This window comes from Anser cygnoides, chromosome 10 (genome assembly GCF_040182565.1).
Source record: "Anser cygnoides isolate HZ-2024a breed goose chromosome 10, Taihu_goose_T2T_genome, whole genome shotgun sequence".
NCBI classification, from domain to species: domain Eukaryota; kingdom Metazoa; phylum Chordata; class Aves; order Anseriformes; family Anatidae; genus Anser; species Anser cygnoides.
The window spans coordinates 1,511,327-1,528,458 of record NC_089882.1 but is presented as its reverse complement, the minus strand read 5'-3'; the positions used below and the strand labels follow the sequence as shown (position 1 = coordinate 1,528,458).

Sequence of the window (17,132 nt, the reverse complement as noted above, 5' to 3'; positions counted from 1 at the left end):
ACATAGGCTTTGTAGAAGCTAAATTAGCCATGCATTCCCTGAGGGTTTATGGCAAACTGTGAGGTTTATTTGGTGTCGAAGTGTGCTGAAGATAACATGGCAGTAGCCTAAAATGCTACTTATTAATTTTATGTATTAGGATTTTTCAAGTCTGCATTTATTCTCATGTAACAGATTGTATCTGTAAACATAGGTTACATATATCATTAATATTCTTGTGAACTGAAATATTGGACCTAAACAGTATATGCAAACCAGATGATGACACAGCAAACTTGCTCACAAAATACTGATGTGGCTTAGAAATCTTGTAGTATTTTTATTTTCACAGGTTGCTAGCTCATGTGCATTATGTGGAATTGTGATAATTTAATCCAGTGAGTAATGTTACTTGACCTCAATCTTTGTCGTAAGTGGCTTGGAAATGGTATGGGAATGCCTCCTTATTGACTAATAAAACACTTAGATTTATACACATGGGACCTTCATAAAATTCAAAGAATACGTGTACATATGTTAAGTCTCTACAGAATAGGTCTAATGCAGCCTCCTACTCTGATGTACAGCTCACTTGAAACACGGAAACCCATGTTCTCACTGCATGCAAACACTATTTGATGAATCCTTTTACCATTGGGTTGTTTCTAAATAAATCCTGAGCATTCAGACTTTGCCTTTTATCTGACAATCTCAAAGTGCTTTGTGAAGCTGAAATGTCATTTGTTACTCCTCTACCTCTGTCTTCATTTTCCATGTGTGTCTATATAAAACGTACTTAGAGACATAAGGGAAAAGTGGCATGCAGGTTAAAGGCTGGAAAATTTTTCAGTATAGGACATATAACTCCCTCATACAATTAACTTAATATTTCACTTCCTCCTTTTTTCCCCCCTGTACTTCCCACTTCCTCTGTTCAAAGGGTCATCACTTTGGAAAAACATTTCAAAGAAGATGTATGTGTGGGGGGGACATCTTCATCTCTTAGTCCAAACAAAAAACGCACCGTGGGGAACACAGTTGAAGTTTTAAAGCTTTGTGCTTAGAACCACTGAGTAATACAGTACAAAGCAATTAATAACACCACAATGTGCAGTGTAGCTAAGACTTATCTATTTTTGCAGTATCTGAATTTTCTGATATGTGGAATATAGCTAAGCTGACATATTCCCTCCTCCCCATCTTTATTAATAAACTTTTTGTGGAAGTCACTTGCATCTTCAGCAGGGCTTTTAGCACTTTAGCCTTCTGCATTTATTTTTCTCTTTAGATTAAACGATTGTAGATAAGAAGCATCAGAAAAATACAATAAACATTTGTGTTAATTATATTGTTTCCTCCTACTCTTCTCCCATGCACCATATGTTCTCCCCTCTCTTAAGTCTCTCCATTTTTTTTTTATTAGGACTTGATACGTGTCCAATCAAAGACCTCAAAGTACATCGGTGCAAATATGACCCTATTCATGCACCCTTCTATCAGTTTAAATATATCTGTAGATAGACAGAGGAAAACAATGGGAATTGTCAGGTGAAGTTACTCTGTGTCTATCTGCTGGACTTTCCCTTCATCTGTTTCCTGCCTCAGTCTTTGTGTTAAATCTCATGTTACCCTTTGCACTTGACCTGTCTTTCCCTCCTTTTTTTCAGTCCCTTGGTTGTTTTTTTGAATGTGGTTCACTGTAAAAGCTCTGGAGATTCATCAGCTTTCTGACCGTGCCTGTGACTTTCTATTGCTACACTTTGTTGTTAATTCATGTGTCCGAATTTTTCTGCTTTCATGGAGAAAGTGGATTCTTTCATTTTCTGAGATAATAAAATGTGCCATTATACTTGATCATTAGACAGAGCAGGCGATTAGATGAGATGTTTTGTATTTTAAAAACAGGGGCTGGGGGAGGATCCAAGTTAGTACACTTGTACGAGGGGCTCTGCTTCTGAGGCCGCTGCCGTGTAAATCACTTTCCTGCACTTAGTGCTGAGATGCCACTACAGTTTTAGGAGCATCACTTCTCTGATCAGTTATCTATATGCACGTTTTTTAGTGGGACCAGCATTTAACAGCTGAATCTGGAAGAATCTTGATCTATAAAAGCGTAAGTGCGTGATAGAAATGCTACATTACTTCCAAAATCTAACTTCATTATTTTGCTTCCCTGAAACTTAGTTTTTTTCTGACTGTTCTAGAACATCACAAGGCTGTGCATTAATAATGATGCACACTACCATCTCCCCATTATAAAGGATTCAGACCTTTTGGACAAACTTAATGCTTTGCTATTTATTTTCCTTGGTCCTCATGCAAGCCTACTTTAGGGAAAGTTTCTGCATCCACCTCATGAGGACAATGTGGTGGTGGTGGAAACCGTAACATTGGTTTTGGACCTGGTGCCTTGCCTGCAGTGATATCCGTTCCAGGCATAGCCAGTGGTAGTCGGGCCAGGACATGATGCCAGCCCTCTTCTCTTGTGACGGGAAACTTGCCACTTCTAGAAGCTTATACATGCATGTGTGTTAAACCACTGCTACAGCACAGTCAGTGAGTGGAAAGCCCTACTGAAAAGAGCCAAATAACTGCATGAACCTATTGGTGTGTGTTAATGCAAGATGCAGAGAGCACGCTACAGTTTAAGGCAAGCAGATGTCTGTTAATGCCAAAGGTGGTTGCTGGTCTTGTGCTAGGAATATCGATATATTTTTTTCCTGAGACTAACGATAGTAGAAATAAGATTTTTATACTAAATGAATATAACTGACCTGTTATATATGAAAAAGGTATAAAATGTGAATCTGGTATGATAGTGAGTGTCTAATAGTCAAGGTTGGACAACTGACTGTCATCTTTTCATAGTAATTAGTGGTGGTTTTAATGTATCTTAAATTTCTTGGGCTATTGAACATAGACACATTGTATGTGCCTTCAGAAAGTTTCCAGGGCTTCTGATAATTCCTTGAAGAATGAAGCTAGCTGTTACTTGTCATCAGTGAACTGTGTGCTGACTTAATTGAGACAGGTGAAGATCTGCGTTAATGTAAAAACTAAGCTTGAGTCCTACAAGTTGTTATTACAATTCTCTATCCTGATGTGGTTTTGAAAATGTTTTTTTTTAAAAGCTTAAAAAAACAAAACCACCACGATTAGTGAGGCAGTCCACCTCAGTTCCTATTTCCTTCCGAGTTCTGAAAGTAGTAGTGTTTATGTAATATGTTCAAAGGAGCATGTAATTCATTATATATGGTTAGTCAGCCATGTGCATTTTTACATTTCTGCCTGTAGGTAGGCTGAACACCTGGTGACATGGCAGTGTATTTAAAACACTGTTTAGAAAATCCACAGTAACAGCATGGTTTTGAGCAGTTAAATAATACACAAAACAGCACCCGCATCCCTTCTCACAAATTCCTTCATTGCCTTCACATGAAGGCGGTGGTATGGGCAGGAATGTATATTGGCTATCCCTGGGTGATGGCTGGTGTGTGATGAGAGGTGCAGGTGCGCTATGCCGCTCTTGTTCTATAGTTTACCTAAGCCGGTCTTCCTGACTTTAAACTTCCAGCTGTATGTAAGAAAGCTTTCATCAGCCAGGTGTTAATTGGAGATGTTTGGTATCTTAAAGCAAACTGTTTGGTGCTCTTAGAAAGGGTAACGTGGGGGGAAAAAGAAAAAAAAAAAACACACACACAAGTATTGCACATCTAGCTTCAAGCCAGCAACTGTTAAACAAGTACAGTACACAAAGGCAGGGTGCATGTTCTGGGGGTTTTAATTCTAGCCTGAGAGGGAAGAAACAAGCCCCCCAGAGCGGCCGTGGAGCTGCACTGTGTGATGCAAGGATGACTCAGCCCGGGCTCAGCTCATCCCCAGGTCTTGCCACGCTTATTTCCATTAAAGTTCAACCGCTATTTTTAAGTCTGTGCCTTTGGTGGAGAAGGTGAGAAGGGAGCAGAGGGCGAGAAACAAAAGCAAAAGGAGGGAGGGAGGGAAGGCTCCCAATCGCACCAGCAACCCAAATACCTGAACCAATCCCTCCGGCTCCCCACGCTGCCCTCGCCGTGGCGGAGCTCGGAAGCCGCTCTTCCCTCCGGCAAGGGGCTCCGGCGAGCGCAGATCGCTCCCCCGTTCCTAGGCTCCCGCCGCTTAGCCCGCACCGATTCACTTCTGCTGCATTTCTTTCTCTTCCTTCGCCGAGCCGCGGCTCGCCCCCAGCCCTGGGCGAGCGGGGAGGGAGCCGGGGCCGGGTTCCGGGACGCCGGGGCCGGGCTCGGCGGGGCCGCCTTGGGCTCCGTAGCCCCCCCCCCGGCGATGTGCAGCGCTCCGTCCCGGAGGGGCCGGCTCCCGGCAGCATCCTCGGTCCGCTGCCGCCGTGCGGAGGCACCCTCCCGACGGGGCGGCTCCTCCCGTGCCTGCCTCTGCCTCGGCGCCATCCCGTTAAAAGGCTGCTGCTCCCGCGCCGCCGGCCCAATGCCTGGGCTCGCTCCGGCCGGGCTGGAGGCTGCGGGCTGCCGGCGAGGGAGAGGAGACCTCTAGGCAGCCTGCCCTGCCGCCAAGTGAGCGGGACCCGCGAGAAGACAGCCGCCCCCGGCTGGAATTGAGAGGCTGCTCGCTTGCTGCTGAGGGCACTTTGGAGCAGTAGCAGGGCGCTGAAGTAACTCCGGCACGCTGCTGACTGCGGAGTTGTAAAGAACTACGTGCAAGTGGCTGCAGTAGTGCTGGAGAACGCTTTGCTGTTACCGGGGACACAATAGTTTTCAAGTCAGAGCTTCGCTTCTGGTCCTCCTTCCATTACACAGAGAGGGTCATTCTTGGAAGGGATGAGGATGGAGCTGTGATTTCTTCCAGTGGCGCTCTGGTGGAGGGGGCAAGGGTGGGGAAAGAGGCTTTAGAAGCAAAACCCCACAGCTGCTACGTTCAGATTCACTTGAATTTCCCCACATTTTTTCAGGCGTAGGGAGACACAATGCTAGAGAACTTGAATCTTCTTCGGGCTTTTTGGGGTCTTTTCTTTATCTTCTGGACTGCTTTTAACACAGCCTTAGTGGATGTGGTTGGATCGGAGCAGCAGATCCCCTTGTCTGTGTAAGTCTTTTCATGCTATTTTTCTCAGGACCGTGGTCAAGAACGAGAACTTGCCTGCTCAAGTTCTTATTTTATTTTTATTTATTTATTGCAGGTATTTGACTGCTCAAGGCACCTTTGCTCCTCTGTCAGCCGTTTCTGAAATCATAGTCCTTAACATGCATGGCAGTACTTAAATTTTATTCTAGTGCATGTGTTAGTGGAATACATGGCTGTGGAGTCTTACCTTAAATGCTTCTATTTAGCGTAGTTGATATTATCTTAACTCATGCGAGAAGTTATCATTTGGAACTGTTCTGCTGTTCTACCTGCTCCTCTTCTTTCTGTGGGCATAGATTATATTGTGCAAAAGCATGTCTCTGTACAAGTTGATTGTTTAATTTTTAAAAGTGCAGGTTAGGTGGTTTCGTATCGCAGGCCTTACCTTGGCACAGCATCTGCTGTGTGCTTGTACTTGAACAGCTCTGCTAATCTTTTGCTGTGCCTAGGTTCCTTTGAGCTCTTTAATGCAAAATTGCTTGAATCCTTATGAGTGCAGCTGAAGCTGCTACAGTCTGTGTTGCTTGCTATGACATGTGTATTACATTTCTTCCTGTCTCGTTTTTTTTTTTCCTTCACAGTGTAAAGCTCTGGGCCTCAGCATTTGGTGGGGAGATCAAATCTATTGCAGCCAAGTACTCAGGTTCCCAGCTCCTGCAGAAGGTAAGGATCTTTTTGATTGTAATAAAGAAGGATTTTAAGGAGAAAATGGAGGCAGATTTAATTTTTGTCATAGGGAAGCAGAGCAGTGCATCCTTTGGTCCAAGATCTATTTTTGTATTGCATGCTAGTCCCTGATGACTCTTTGCATTGCACTGCACTATCTGGAGGCTCCTTGATTATACCGAGTTGTTTTTTGGGGGATGATTTCTTTTTGTTATTATTAGAAAGTAAACTCCAACGTTTATTTCTCAAAGTCAAGGCTGAAGCCTAGATTGTGGGTATTTGGTCTAGTTGCTGCATTGTGATGATGATGTTTTTGTGTAGGAACAGCTGCTCCTTATGAAAAATGGTAACTTCACTCAAGGAGCAGAACTAGGGCATATTTTATTATTTTCACCCTGTGCTGTATTTATGCAATTGACTGTATCAGGAAAAGAAGGCTGCACTGTTGTTTGTCATCTCTACAGTTTTTACAATCCCATTATTCCCCAATCATCTCAACCTAGTGCTGGGATGTATTACATCATTACAGATAAAAGGAATGAATGTGGTTATCTTCTTGCTCAGCTGCACAGCTGGGTAATAAGCTAGTGAAGTATTGCAAAAACTTGAGAAATTGGTATAAGTCCATGTAATTGGGGCAGGGGGGTAATGAAAAAGGGGATTTGAATATGAGGTAGATATTGGACTAGATACAGTCCTCAATTTAAATATGCAACCTATACTGAAGTTCTGTGTTGTAGACAGTTTATTTTTATAGTAGGTGCTGGAAAAGGCATCATGAAAGACTAAAATGTATTAAAAACTTTAAGACTGTGATTTTGCAGTGTTTAATACGTGATATGGAAATGGAAAAACACTGAGACAATCTCTGAGTAGAGACCACTCATGCAACCCATATGTTAAATTTCTGCTGCTTTTAGATGTGATTTTGAGTTCTGAGTAACACATTAAATTGTCTGTTTGTGAAGGAAATAGCTTCAGCTTGTAGCACTGATTTTGAAAGGCTTTTGTATACTTGTGAAATTATGTAATGGACAGTACATGTAACAGTTCAAATAAAATGCTTATGCTCTCTATGTAAAATGAAGCACCTAACTTAATACTTAGACGTGCGAGTTCCATAGTCGTATCTGTCTTTTCAGTGTTGCATATCCAGGACTGCAAAACCTGAACTTCGCTAAGCTTGAATACACAGCTGTTAAGAAAAAATGTTTGAGGTCTTTGAATACATTTCAAAGCCATTAAATGGCTTGTGTTTAGTATATTTGGCCAACTTCTATTTTAATCTGAAAGTCAAGACATTCAGTATTTATTATGCTTTTAGTTCACATCCTTTGTGTACTCTCATATCATCACATTTTTGTGTGAACTCTTCACATTCATGAAGCAGATGGACCTTTCCATTTCAATTAGTATCTAATCAAGTATTATTAAAAGGCTTTAATTTTTTATTGGGCCCTAACAAACAGGTACATTTATTTAACTTTGTAACTGCTCTGTGTGCAGCCATTTTTGCACTAAAATGGCTTTAAAAATTTTATCTACCAGAAAAATATGTAATATGCTGTGTTTGGCAATGTTGCTAAAATCCACAAAGATTCAGTAAGATCCTTCATTATTCTCCTCTTCCTCATAGTAGATATGTTACAGAAAGGAAGACGGCTGTATTTTTCCCTCTGTAGTAGTAAGATTTCTTCCTATTGGTTGTTATAATTGTAGGTAATTGGAAGCTATTCATTTTACCCTTTTCATCAGCATCCTTTCTACTTCACTGACAAATCTGTGCACCTGTTTTTGAAGGTGGATAGTGTATGCTCATTCCAAGCTATTTTGCTTTCGTTTCTTGCTTTTGTTATGGCATTTCATTATAGAATGAAATGGGAAAGACAAAATGCAGATTTGACAGGTATTTAGAGCCTGTTTATTCCATTATCATATCCTCTATTTTTTTCTTCCCTTCTGGTTACAGTAGTTTGAGAAAACCTCTGGTGCTTTTCATTCTTATTTAAAATTCTGCATGTCTCTGTCCTTTTAAGGTTGCTATTTCTTCCTGTTGGTCATGGCAAATGAGCCTGGATGACAGATGACTTTGGCGTGTATCTTCTTGTATTGTTGTTAAGCATATTTCTGTTGTAAGCTTGTATGAATAAAAACATAGCGAACTTCAAGATTTACAAGTATTTTCAACATGAGAAGTCAGTGGCAGAAGTTATCATAACAATTAATTGATTACACAGTAGTGCTCTAAATACAAGTGTGGTGTTTTTTTTTTTTCTTTTTTTTCCCTTCCCCTTACTAGCCAGGCACCAAGAATCCATTTGGTATGTACTGTGAGCTCAGTCATTAGAGTTAATGTCTTTTTAAAGTCAGGATTCCACTTCCAGAAGCAGCGCGACTTCTAGTGTTTCTAGGTGAATCCCCTTTCTGATTATGAATTAAGCATTGTTATTAAACATGTTTATAATTATGTATCTGGACATTATAGATTTCTCAATTACCAACTGCTTTGTAGTGCCATTTAGTTTAAAGGCTTGTTAAATGAAATATTAATGTACAGGTTACTTGATTCATTCTGTTAACATATATAAGGATCGCGACTTTCAAAGGAATATGTTTGAAATCCAGGCATTGTTAACACGCTCTACTGCTGAAAGGCTTTACACAATAAAATTTATTTTACCCATCTTGAAACTTCATTAAACAAATGAAGTTATGTGAGATACTCAAACAGAACTCTGCCAGGTTGTAGCTGTGAATATTGATATAGTTATTGCAATTCCTATATATTGCTGTGCTGTGAATATCAAATGAGTAACCAGAAATGCTGTCCTCTTGAGTTTTGAAAAGATGTATAAGGATATTTTCATAAATTTTAAAAAAGCAACACTTTATCTTAACTGAATGGTTTATCATTTTATCACATTATAATAATATCTAAGTATGTTGTTACACCTTCTAACAGTATATGGGATATATGACTTTTCCTGGAATTAGCTTTAGGTGAAATACAGATGCTGTAAATACTTCAGAAAATGATAGCTCAGTAAATGACTTCAGAAGCGAAGATGAGATTTAAGCCAATTAGCACTTCAAAATGTTGCATTTTAATGCTCTATTACTTATTTCCAAAGAGGAGGGAGGCCATTTAGTGTTCAAAATACCAAACAGAAGAAAATAGGACAATATTATTCCTAAGCTATCTGATTTATGGAGGTTTTACAGTTGTCATGTAGATTTGGCATTATACAAGAAGCTGCTTGGTGCTGTAGAGACATGCGTGCTCTTCACCTAGCTAGCAAATACTGCTGGGGCCTAGGAATTGATTCCAATTTTAATTGTCTCTTAGGTTACATGTAGTACAGTATAACAGAACATTTTTTTCCTTATGCTTTGAAAAGACATCTGCCTTATTTAAATCTTGACACATCTTTAAACTTTTTTTTTTTTTTTTTTAAACACTGATTATGTTTAGTTTGAATGTTAGTATAGCCTGCTGGCAAAGCCAGGGTTTTTAAGTATAGGATAAAAAGCGAGGCTTAGGTGCCGGGAATGTATTTGCTTTGCTGCTACAAAATTAGAATTTTGGGGGAGTAGACTTGGGGAATGCTATTGTTCACGTTAATGTTCATGATAACGGTGTGCTTCGAGTTCTATGCTGTTGCAAAATAATAGTAATAAAATGTAAATAGAAAGTGTAGGTAATTTGCCTTCGGTTAATGTTAAAAAAAAATATGTTTGTGCAGTAAGGCTTTTCTAATATCAATGGGGTCTAAGTCTGATTATGCAGCGTGGTTTATGCTTTCTCAAATTTATTTGGGGCAAAAATTTTTTTCATACTCTGAACCCTGAATTCTTGATTTGGTCTTGAACAGTCTATCTTATTACTAATGTAGGAACAGTTTTTAACTGAAAATAAACTTGTATTTGTTGGTTTGGCCAATAAGGTTTCTTGCTGAAAACCGTCTTTCTTAAAGCTGTTATAGATTTTTATTATGTAAGTTGCTTAACTGAGTCTTCAGTGTTATGTAATTTCAAGCAGTCTAAGGTCTGCATATGCCCACTCATCGAAATGAAATCTCTGTTGCATTAGGAGTTTTCAAATCTATTGTATTTCTACAAGCAAATCTTTGGATCAGTATAGCATGCCTATTTTAAAGGCTCACAACTACGTTTTGTCTTACCAACTAGTGCTGTATCTTGTTTCTTACAACTCTGGAAATGTCAGTACAAAATTAATATAACAGGGTGATTTAGAGCAGTTAGTATTCAGCTGGTGTATCTGATTCATGCAGTACATCTATCTTTAGTTTTAAAATGTATAATAGTGACTTAAATTCTTAGAGAAGTTTAGTCCCATCATCTTGACATTAATTGCTTTTCTTTTATTCAGCCTTATGTTGGTTCTGGTCTCTTTAGGCTGTTTTTTTTTTTCCCTTTGCTCAAGACACTGCAGCTACTGCTGCCTTCTTTGAAGGAAGAGTCAGCAGGACTGAGCTATGCACTTTAAACTGTAGACATGGATTGCCTTTTTGGATGTCAATTTAAACTTTTGCTAGCTGAGCTATTAAATTTAATCCTACAAAAATGACATTGTTTTTCCTATCAAAAAACAGAAGAAAAATTACCAGAAAAGCCCCTATACACATGATTATGATTTAAACAAACCAAAGCAAACAAAAACCAGGCAGGTAAATCATATTAAATTTACTAAAACTTGAAGTTAATTCATTATAACTCTGAACTCCTGAATTTTGGGTCATGTAAAATGTCTCCCCTCACTGAATTAAAATCAATAACTAAATGATTAAAAAAAATCATATGTGAATCTTAAAACACTTTAATTCTGATAATTAATGCAAATGATTTTTTGCAACTTGCAGGACTTGAACTCCTGTCCCCTTCATTTCTTCCAGGCTATGTAAATCACAAAGCTATTCCCCATGCTAAACCAGTTGCTGTGTGCTTGTGTGTTTTGCTGTGTATTTAATGTTGTTATGTGAAGACATAAAGGTAGATTCTTCTGGATGAATATCTTCTTCTTTTTCCGAGAGTAAAAAGTGCACTTTGGGGAAAACTTGGTACATCTAATACCGATGTTCAGTTAGCATATTGATCTGTAGAAGAAAATATCATAGTTCTATGTAACTTTCTTTTCTTTGTAAGTGATTTTTTTCTCCTTTCATGTGATGAAGTCTTGCTTTCTCTGAAGACATTGGAGAATTTTCTTAGCCTTCGGTGAGTTAGAACTGCATCTTGAATGATGTGTACTCTCTTGTTTGAACGTTTTGACAGGAGTAATAATTTCTTGGTGCTTGTAATGTTTTAAAAATGTAGTCTAAATCAGCCTGAATATAAATCATCATGTTTTATATTTCTTCTTAACTAAAAGGAAAGCATATTTTAAACCACAGTGAATTCATTCTCTTCTGCTATCAGTACTCTGTGTTTTGCAGTATTTTCTGTCTTTCTGGGTTTTGCAAGCACGGCATGATCCTCTTAGTTATATTATTAAAAGTAAGTATGTTCTATTGGTGAAGTCTAACAGATATAGGACATGGCTTCTGTAAGTTTGTATGCATTGCATTTCCAATAATATGGAAATTGAGTGGACAATCCAACTGGAAAGTATCAGATCTCGAAAGGGAACGAATGCTAATTTCCTTACTTAATGCATTTATGGTTGATTGTTTTTACATCCTGTATTGGAAAATGCTTACATTTCAAGGTTAAAAGAGCCAGTCTCCATGCAGATTCACTTGGCAGTGAAGGTATACAACCATGCATTGTAACGGTGATTCACTTTTAAAGCAACTGCTAATCAATACTCTACACTTTCAAATGTCATTACTGTTCTGTAGGGTACAATTTTTGTTGCTGATAATAAATGGTTACCAATATATAATTTGTGTTGTACAATGTGTAGGATAGACTATTTTGTTAAGGTTGCTATAGATGCTTCATGGAAAGGTTTGCATGAAATACTCCGATTAATATATCGTTCTCTTGAAGTTCCTATCTTGCTTTTTCTATGTATGTTTTTGCAAAACTGTGGACGTTCTTGTGATCCCAGTTATCCTCTTCCCAAAGCTTAAGTAATTCCTTTGCGAATGACAAATTCATTACAATATTTGTAGCTGAAGAAAGTCTGTGTGGTGAAGCTTTTTTTAATTAATACTTCGAGAGAATTTGGGAAGGATCTTGGGTACCTTTCTAGAAGTGTTGAATTCCAGGGACAGGTGTTTTCTGAAAATATCCTGCCCTCAGATCTCTTGGGACTTTACAGGTAGTTGATAACTAGCACATTGGTTTGGAGGATATTATAAGGCGCGAGGAGAATGGGATTATTCAGGAGAGACAAAGGCTTGTCCACACCGGACTGTATAGATGTTACAACCAGTGTATTAAATTTAAGCTGGGAATAAATTGCAGACAGTAGAATCCAGAGCACAGGAATTAAGCTGTCATAAATCTCTCTTACATGAGAGTCGGCTTCATGCACTCCTTAGCTGGATCTTATCAGTAGCTATAGAATCTCAGATTGCTTTAACAAGCTAGACTTGAATTTACCATGGACAGCAGTTGAGTTTAAAACAAAAATCACTTGTCTAACTAGGGAAAGGTAAAATAAGGCTATTTCAGCAGTGGTACTCTGAGTATGAAGGGAGAAAGATTCGAGTTTATAGTGAAGTAGGTGTTGGGTGCATATCTGTATGTGTAAAACAAATCTCGGACAAGCCTACAGGTGGGATGTGTGTACCTTTTAAATATATCTTCAGAATAGGACTGCCTGAGCAGCACACAGTGCCAGGCAATTTTTATAAAGGAGATGGCTGCTGGGAGGTGAAGAAGTTTTGCATATATCAGTTTGCAGTGCAGGCGGCACTTAGAAAGGTAACTGTCACTATTATCCTTCAAACTAGATTGAGCTCTTAGAGTACCTAAGAAAAGGTTGTAGAAGATCTATGAACAAACTGTTCTCGATTCCATTTAAAAAAAGGAAAAAAAACATGGTATGGTGACCTTATCTGATTCATAAATTGGGGATATAAAATGAGAAGTATGTGTATATAATTCCTTCAATGTATTGGGGCTTAACGTGTGCAGACTTGATTGCTTGTTTCTTTAGGTTCTTGCTTGTATATGTGACAGTAGTTTCTTCATCAAAGCTTTGTTCTTGGCATATAGAAAAGGGTGGAAGTGACTTCTGGGCTTCTGATAGCCTCATAAAATATTTTCCTTTGGAGTAATCAAAAGATGGAGTTGATGGTCTTCCCTGAATTCTGTGCAGGTGGCAGATTATGTGAATATTCTAGAATTTGCAAGTTGAGAAGATCACTGCTTGATGTTCTTCTGAATACCTTGATAATGAATTTACCTCTGGCCAGACCAAAACCAAACCAAAACAAAAAGTGGCTTTCATCTTCCCCCTTTCTACCGCTGTCTAACTCTCTTCCATTGTGGAACTCTGTTTTTTTCTGGCATTGTGCAGTAATTGTTCTGGAAGAACATTTTCGGTTATTTAACTCAAGTTTCTGCTCCAAGTAAGGTCAGTGCAGACTTCAGAGCACATTTTTGGGGGTCTTTGAGTCCAGCCTTCAGAACCTTCAAAGACAGATGCCACAGTCTCTTATTCCACAGCTTGACTATTCTCAGGATGAAAAACTATTTGCTGCCTCTCTCCCCCTATAGTACATCCCCATAAACAGCATTGGTTATTCTTGTCTCTAACCTCCTTGTAGGTACTAGAAGACTGTTTATAGGTCCTCTCCTCAACAGTTCCCTGCTATGCATACCCTACCTTCAAGTGCTCTCCTAAAGTGGTGGGCACAATCTTGATGAGTCTTCTCCATCTTCAGTGATAAAGTTCATTAATAAACACATTAAAACGAAGAGTTCCCAGTACAGACCCCTGGGGAGCTCTGCTTGCAAATAGCCTCCAGGGTTGCTGTGAATAACCACTACCTTTTGAGCTTGATTGACTGTTTATTCACCTATCTGCCAGTCTTCTCAAACAGACCATAGTTGTCCTAATTTAGATACTGAGATACTGTGGGAGATATCAAAAGCCTTTCTGAAATGAGGTAAATGGCACCCACAGCTCTCCACTCATTCACAGACGTAGTTGTTTTATTGCAGAAGGCAGTCAGGCTGTTGGTTTTTGTATCCTTGAACACTAATAGAAATAGAAAAGCAGCTCTAAGAAACTTTATATTAAGACGCACTTGTCTTTTTGCAAAAGCAGTTGTCCCTGTTTTGATCAAGGCTAAATAAATACAATTTGAAGTGTACTTGTACTTTCATACCTTTTCCTTTTGATTTTTTTCAGTCTGGAAGACCTATATGCTTTACATTATCCATGGTATGTTATACTATTGCCTCCCTTATTGTGAAATACTGATAAAAATGCAAGGGCTAATAAAAATCCCAAGAAATGCTGTGGACCTTAGCTGAAAGATTTTCAACCACAGTAAACAGATGGATAACTTAGTGAGAGATTGACATTTCCATAAAAGTTGTTTTGATGTTTGAGCCATTGTCTATGTTTGTTTGGAAATGAGTTTCATTTGGCAAAAATCAAGAAAGCAATAGTTCTTTGTTTTCATTCTGTAGTCCAGGCCATATGCCATGTTTACCTTTCAGTTACTTTTAAGAAGCTCTTTTAAAAATGAGACAATTCCAAATAAATACTCTTTATATAAAAATATATAGTGCCACCATTCTTTTTTCTGTTGGGTCTATGCATGTTTCATCAGCTCAAGGCTTTGACTCTTGAATTGCATCTCTCCACATGGTAGAAAATGTTAGTCTGAAGCTGACTTCTTTGGTAGTCTTATAAGCAAGCAGCATTTTCACAGACCTATGAGCTTGGCATGAAAGCTTACTGTGTATGCCAGTGGACTGCCTGTGGACTTAACCACTTCCAAATCTCTGAGTATGACCTAGGGAATTCTTGATTGTATTAGTTAGGATTTTGATTCTCTCTCACTTGATATATTTGTTTCTCCTAAAACTCTGTTATGCCCGAGTCATACCATCTTTCAGTTGCTTCATCAGGCCTCTTCTTTTCTGTCTCATTCTTTTAAAATACTTGCGTTAACATTACAGGGTTTTAATCTAAACTCTCTTCTGTTTAATGTTCAGGTAGACTTTCCTCCACAGACACTCCTCTGTTCACAACAGGGCTATGTAACTGTTCTCATAATTATGAGATCTCGAGAGTAATCTCCACTAAGCTGATTGCATGAATTGGAAAACTTTTTATATTTTTAATTTGTCATGGTAGCACAGGCACTTCCCTTCTAATCTAGGGCTAAACCAAACTCTATCTCCTAGTTGTCTTACTGTAGATATTTTTCTTTTACTATATTTATCAACCACAGTACCTTAAATGAACTTAGTGTTGCACAGAAACCACTTGTCAGCTGGTAGAAGGTTTTATGCCTCATCTGTTTTCACTTTAGATTATTCTGCTGTAACTGGCAAGGAGCTTCTTCAAGTTTTTATATACAAACAAGGATTTGACTTGTTTTCTTAAACAGCAGGCATTGAACTATATAGTAATACTATCTCTAGCATGTTAAATAAAAGGCACTGTGAAAATGTTATTTGGAAGGCATTATGAAAAACTTGGTCAGGGCTACAGTATCTAGTTTTCCTATTGTTCTTCTAGGTTGTATCTGAACGTTTGACTATTCAATATACTCCCAAGAGTTTGTCAAGCTATCTAAGTCACTAATTTTCAAGACACAAGAAAAGGATCTTTGTACTATGGGTATTAAAGTTTGATGTGTTGGGAACACATCATTGGTCACAAAACTAGATAATTATCTTCTAAAGTGACAAAACTTCAAAGATGAAAAGCAGGAATACTCAAACTTCAGCTTTACCTTGAAGCTAAATGACTATCATTTTATGACAGCTGTGCCAAATCTATGACTGCTGAGCTGTTTGTACATGATACTATCAGATCACATTAATAGAAATTTTCACTGATAATGAAAACTGTAGGAGGCTAAGAGTAAAGCTTTATGTTATGACTTGCAGCTATTGACTATCTGCATCCAACAGATTTATTGCCCCCTACGCACATTGTGCCTTTTACAATATCTTTGGCAGTTTCTTCAATGAAGTACAAGAAAGAGATTATTGATAGCACTGTACAAAAAGTCTGAGTACTCACTTCATGTTACAGACATCCTTCTATCATTACAAACTGCAGCAAAATTTCACAGTAAAAGTAAAGACGAGATGTGACAACCCTTTGAAACTTACTATGGAAAACACAAAGAGGAAAAAAAGAAGGATTTCTGTTGGCCACCTCAGTTTTAAATTTCCTGTTAAAATCAAGGCAGAAGACTAAGACTGAGATAGATCTGGCTTCTCACCCTAGGTCTGTGATAACTTCTTGACGGACTGCTCAGGCAGTCAAATAACACCTGTAATGTCCTACATACAAATTTCAGAACTTGTGGCAGTGGTAGGATTTTGTCCAGAATGTCAGAAGCCTTAACGTGAAAGTTAAAGCTACAAGCAGGACTTCCCCCAAATTGCTGTCATCACTGGCAAATGGTGGCATCTTTGCTAACTTTTCCTGTAAAATGGACCTAGCAATGCTGTCTTTTTCCTTAACTCTCTAAATGTTAAAGGTTCTTGGACTGGGAGTAAAGTGCTTATTGTGTGGGGAAAATGAGGTGGTGAAAACACCACTAGGGAAGCAAGGCAAAGTGCATGGAACTTAGCACCTCTGAGAGCTACAAAGCATTAATTCAGAAGCAGACTTGAAAACTTCTTCCACAGCTAAAAAGATGAATGGCTTTGTGTTACAGCCCTAAAGTATGAAATGAACAAGCCCCCTATTATTTCTGCTGTAGAGGTGTCCGTGGTTGACATTTCCACGTGGCATTGTGCTGGCAAGTGAAACAGAACCATTTCTTGTCAGAGGATTCGTTCTACATATCCTTTGAATACAAAGTGATATGCTGTGCTCATACTGGAAACTAATCTTCAATTTTGCAATCTTCTTTCTGTTATGCTAGTTTTTTTATACTGGTACCACTTACTATTCATTTTTTCCATAACTGCAGTTTTGCACTGTTTTTTCATGAGAGCCTTCAGAATGACCCTTTAAAATCTTCTTTCAAGTGAGATCCAACCAAATAAGACTTGTTACAGAGTCAAATTTACAAATGCCAAAAGCACTTAAATTGAAAACCAGGTAACTTTATCCCATTATGGGTAGTTGATTAGTTGTGTTACATTTACCATATAAATCTATTTTCTGCATGTACTTTTTCACTCTGTCCTCCTCTGTGCTCCCACTTGTTTATAGCCTTTGCTTTTTGCTCTGGAAGCAT

The 17,132-nt window shown here is 38.5% G+C and overlaps 1 protein-coding gene across 18 annotated transcripts in view; it reads left to right on the top strand.

Moving 5' to 3' along the window:
- CACNA2D3 (calcium voltage-gated channel auxiliary subunit alpha2delta 3) overlaps positions 1-17,132 on the top strand; it is a 531,247-nt gene that overhangs the window by 77,157 nt on the left and 436,958 nt on the right. For 5 of the 18 annotated variants that reach the window (XM_048047522.2, XM_048047527.2, XM_067003189.1 and 2 more), the window contains one exon: positions 5,694-5,775. In XM_048047522.2, the coding sequence (XP_047903479.2) occupies positions 5,694-5,775 (82 nt within the window). Of the gene's footprint in view, positions 1-3,013; positions 5,074-5,693; positions 5,776-17,132 lie in introns of those variants that run through there. The other 13 variants (XR_007158070.2, XR_007158069.2, XM_048047538.2 and 10 more) reach the window with 7 other exon arrangements.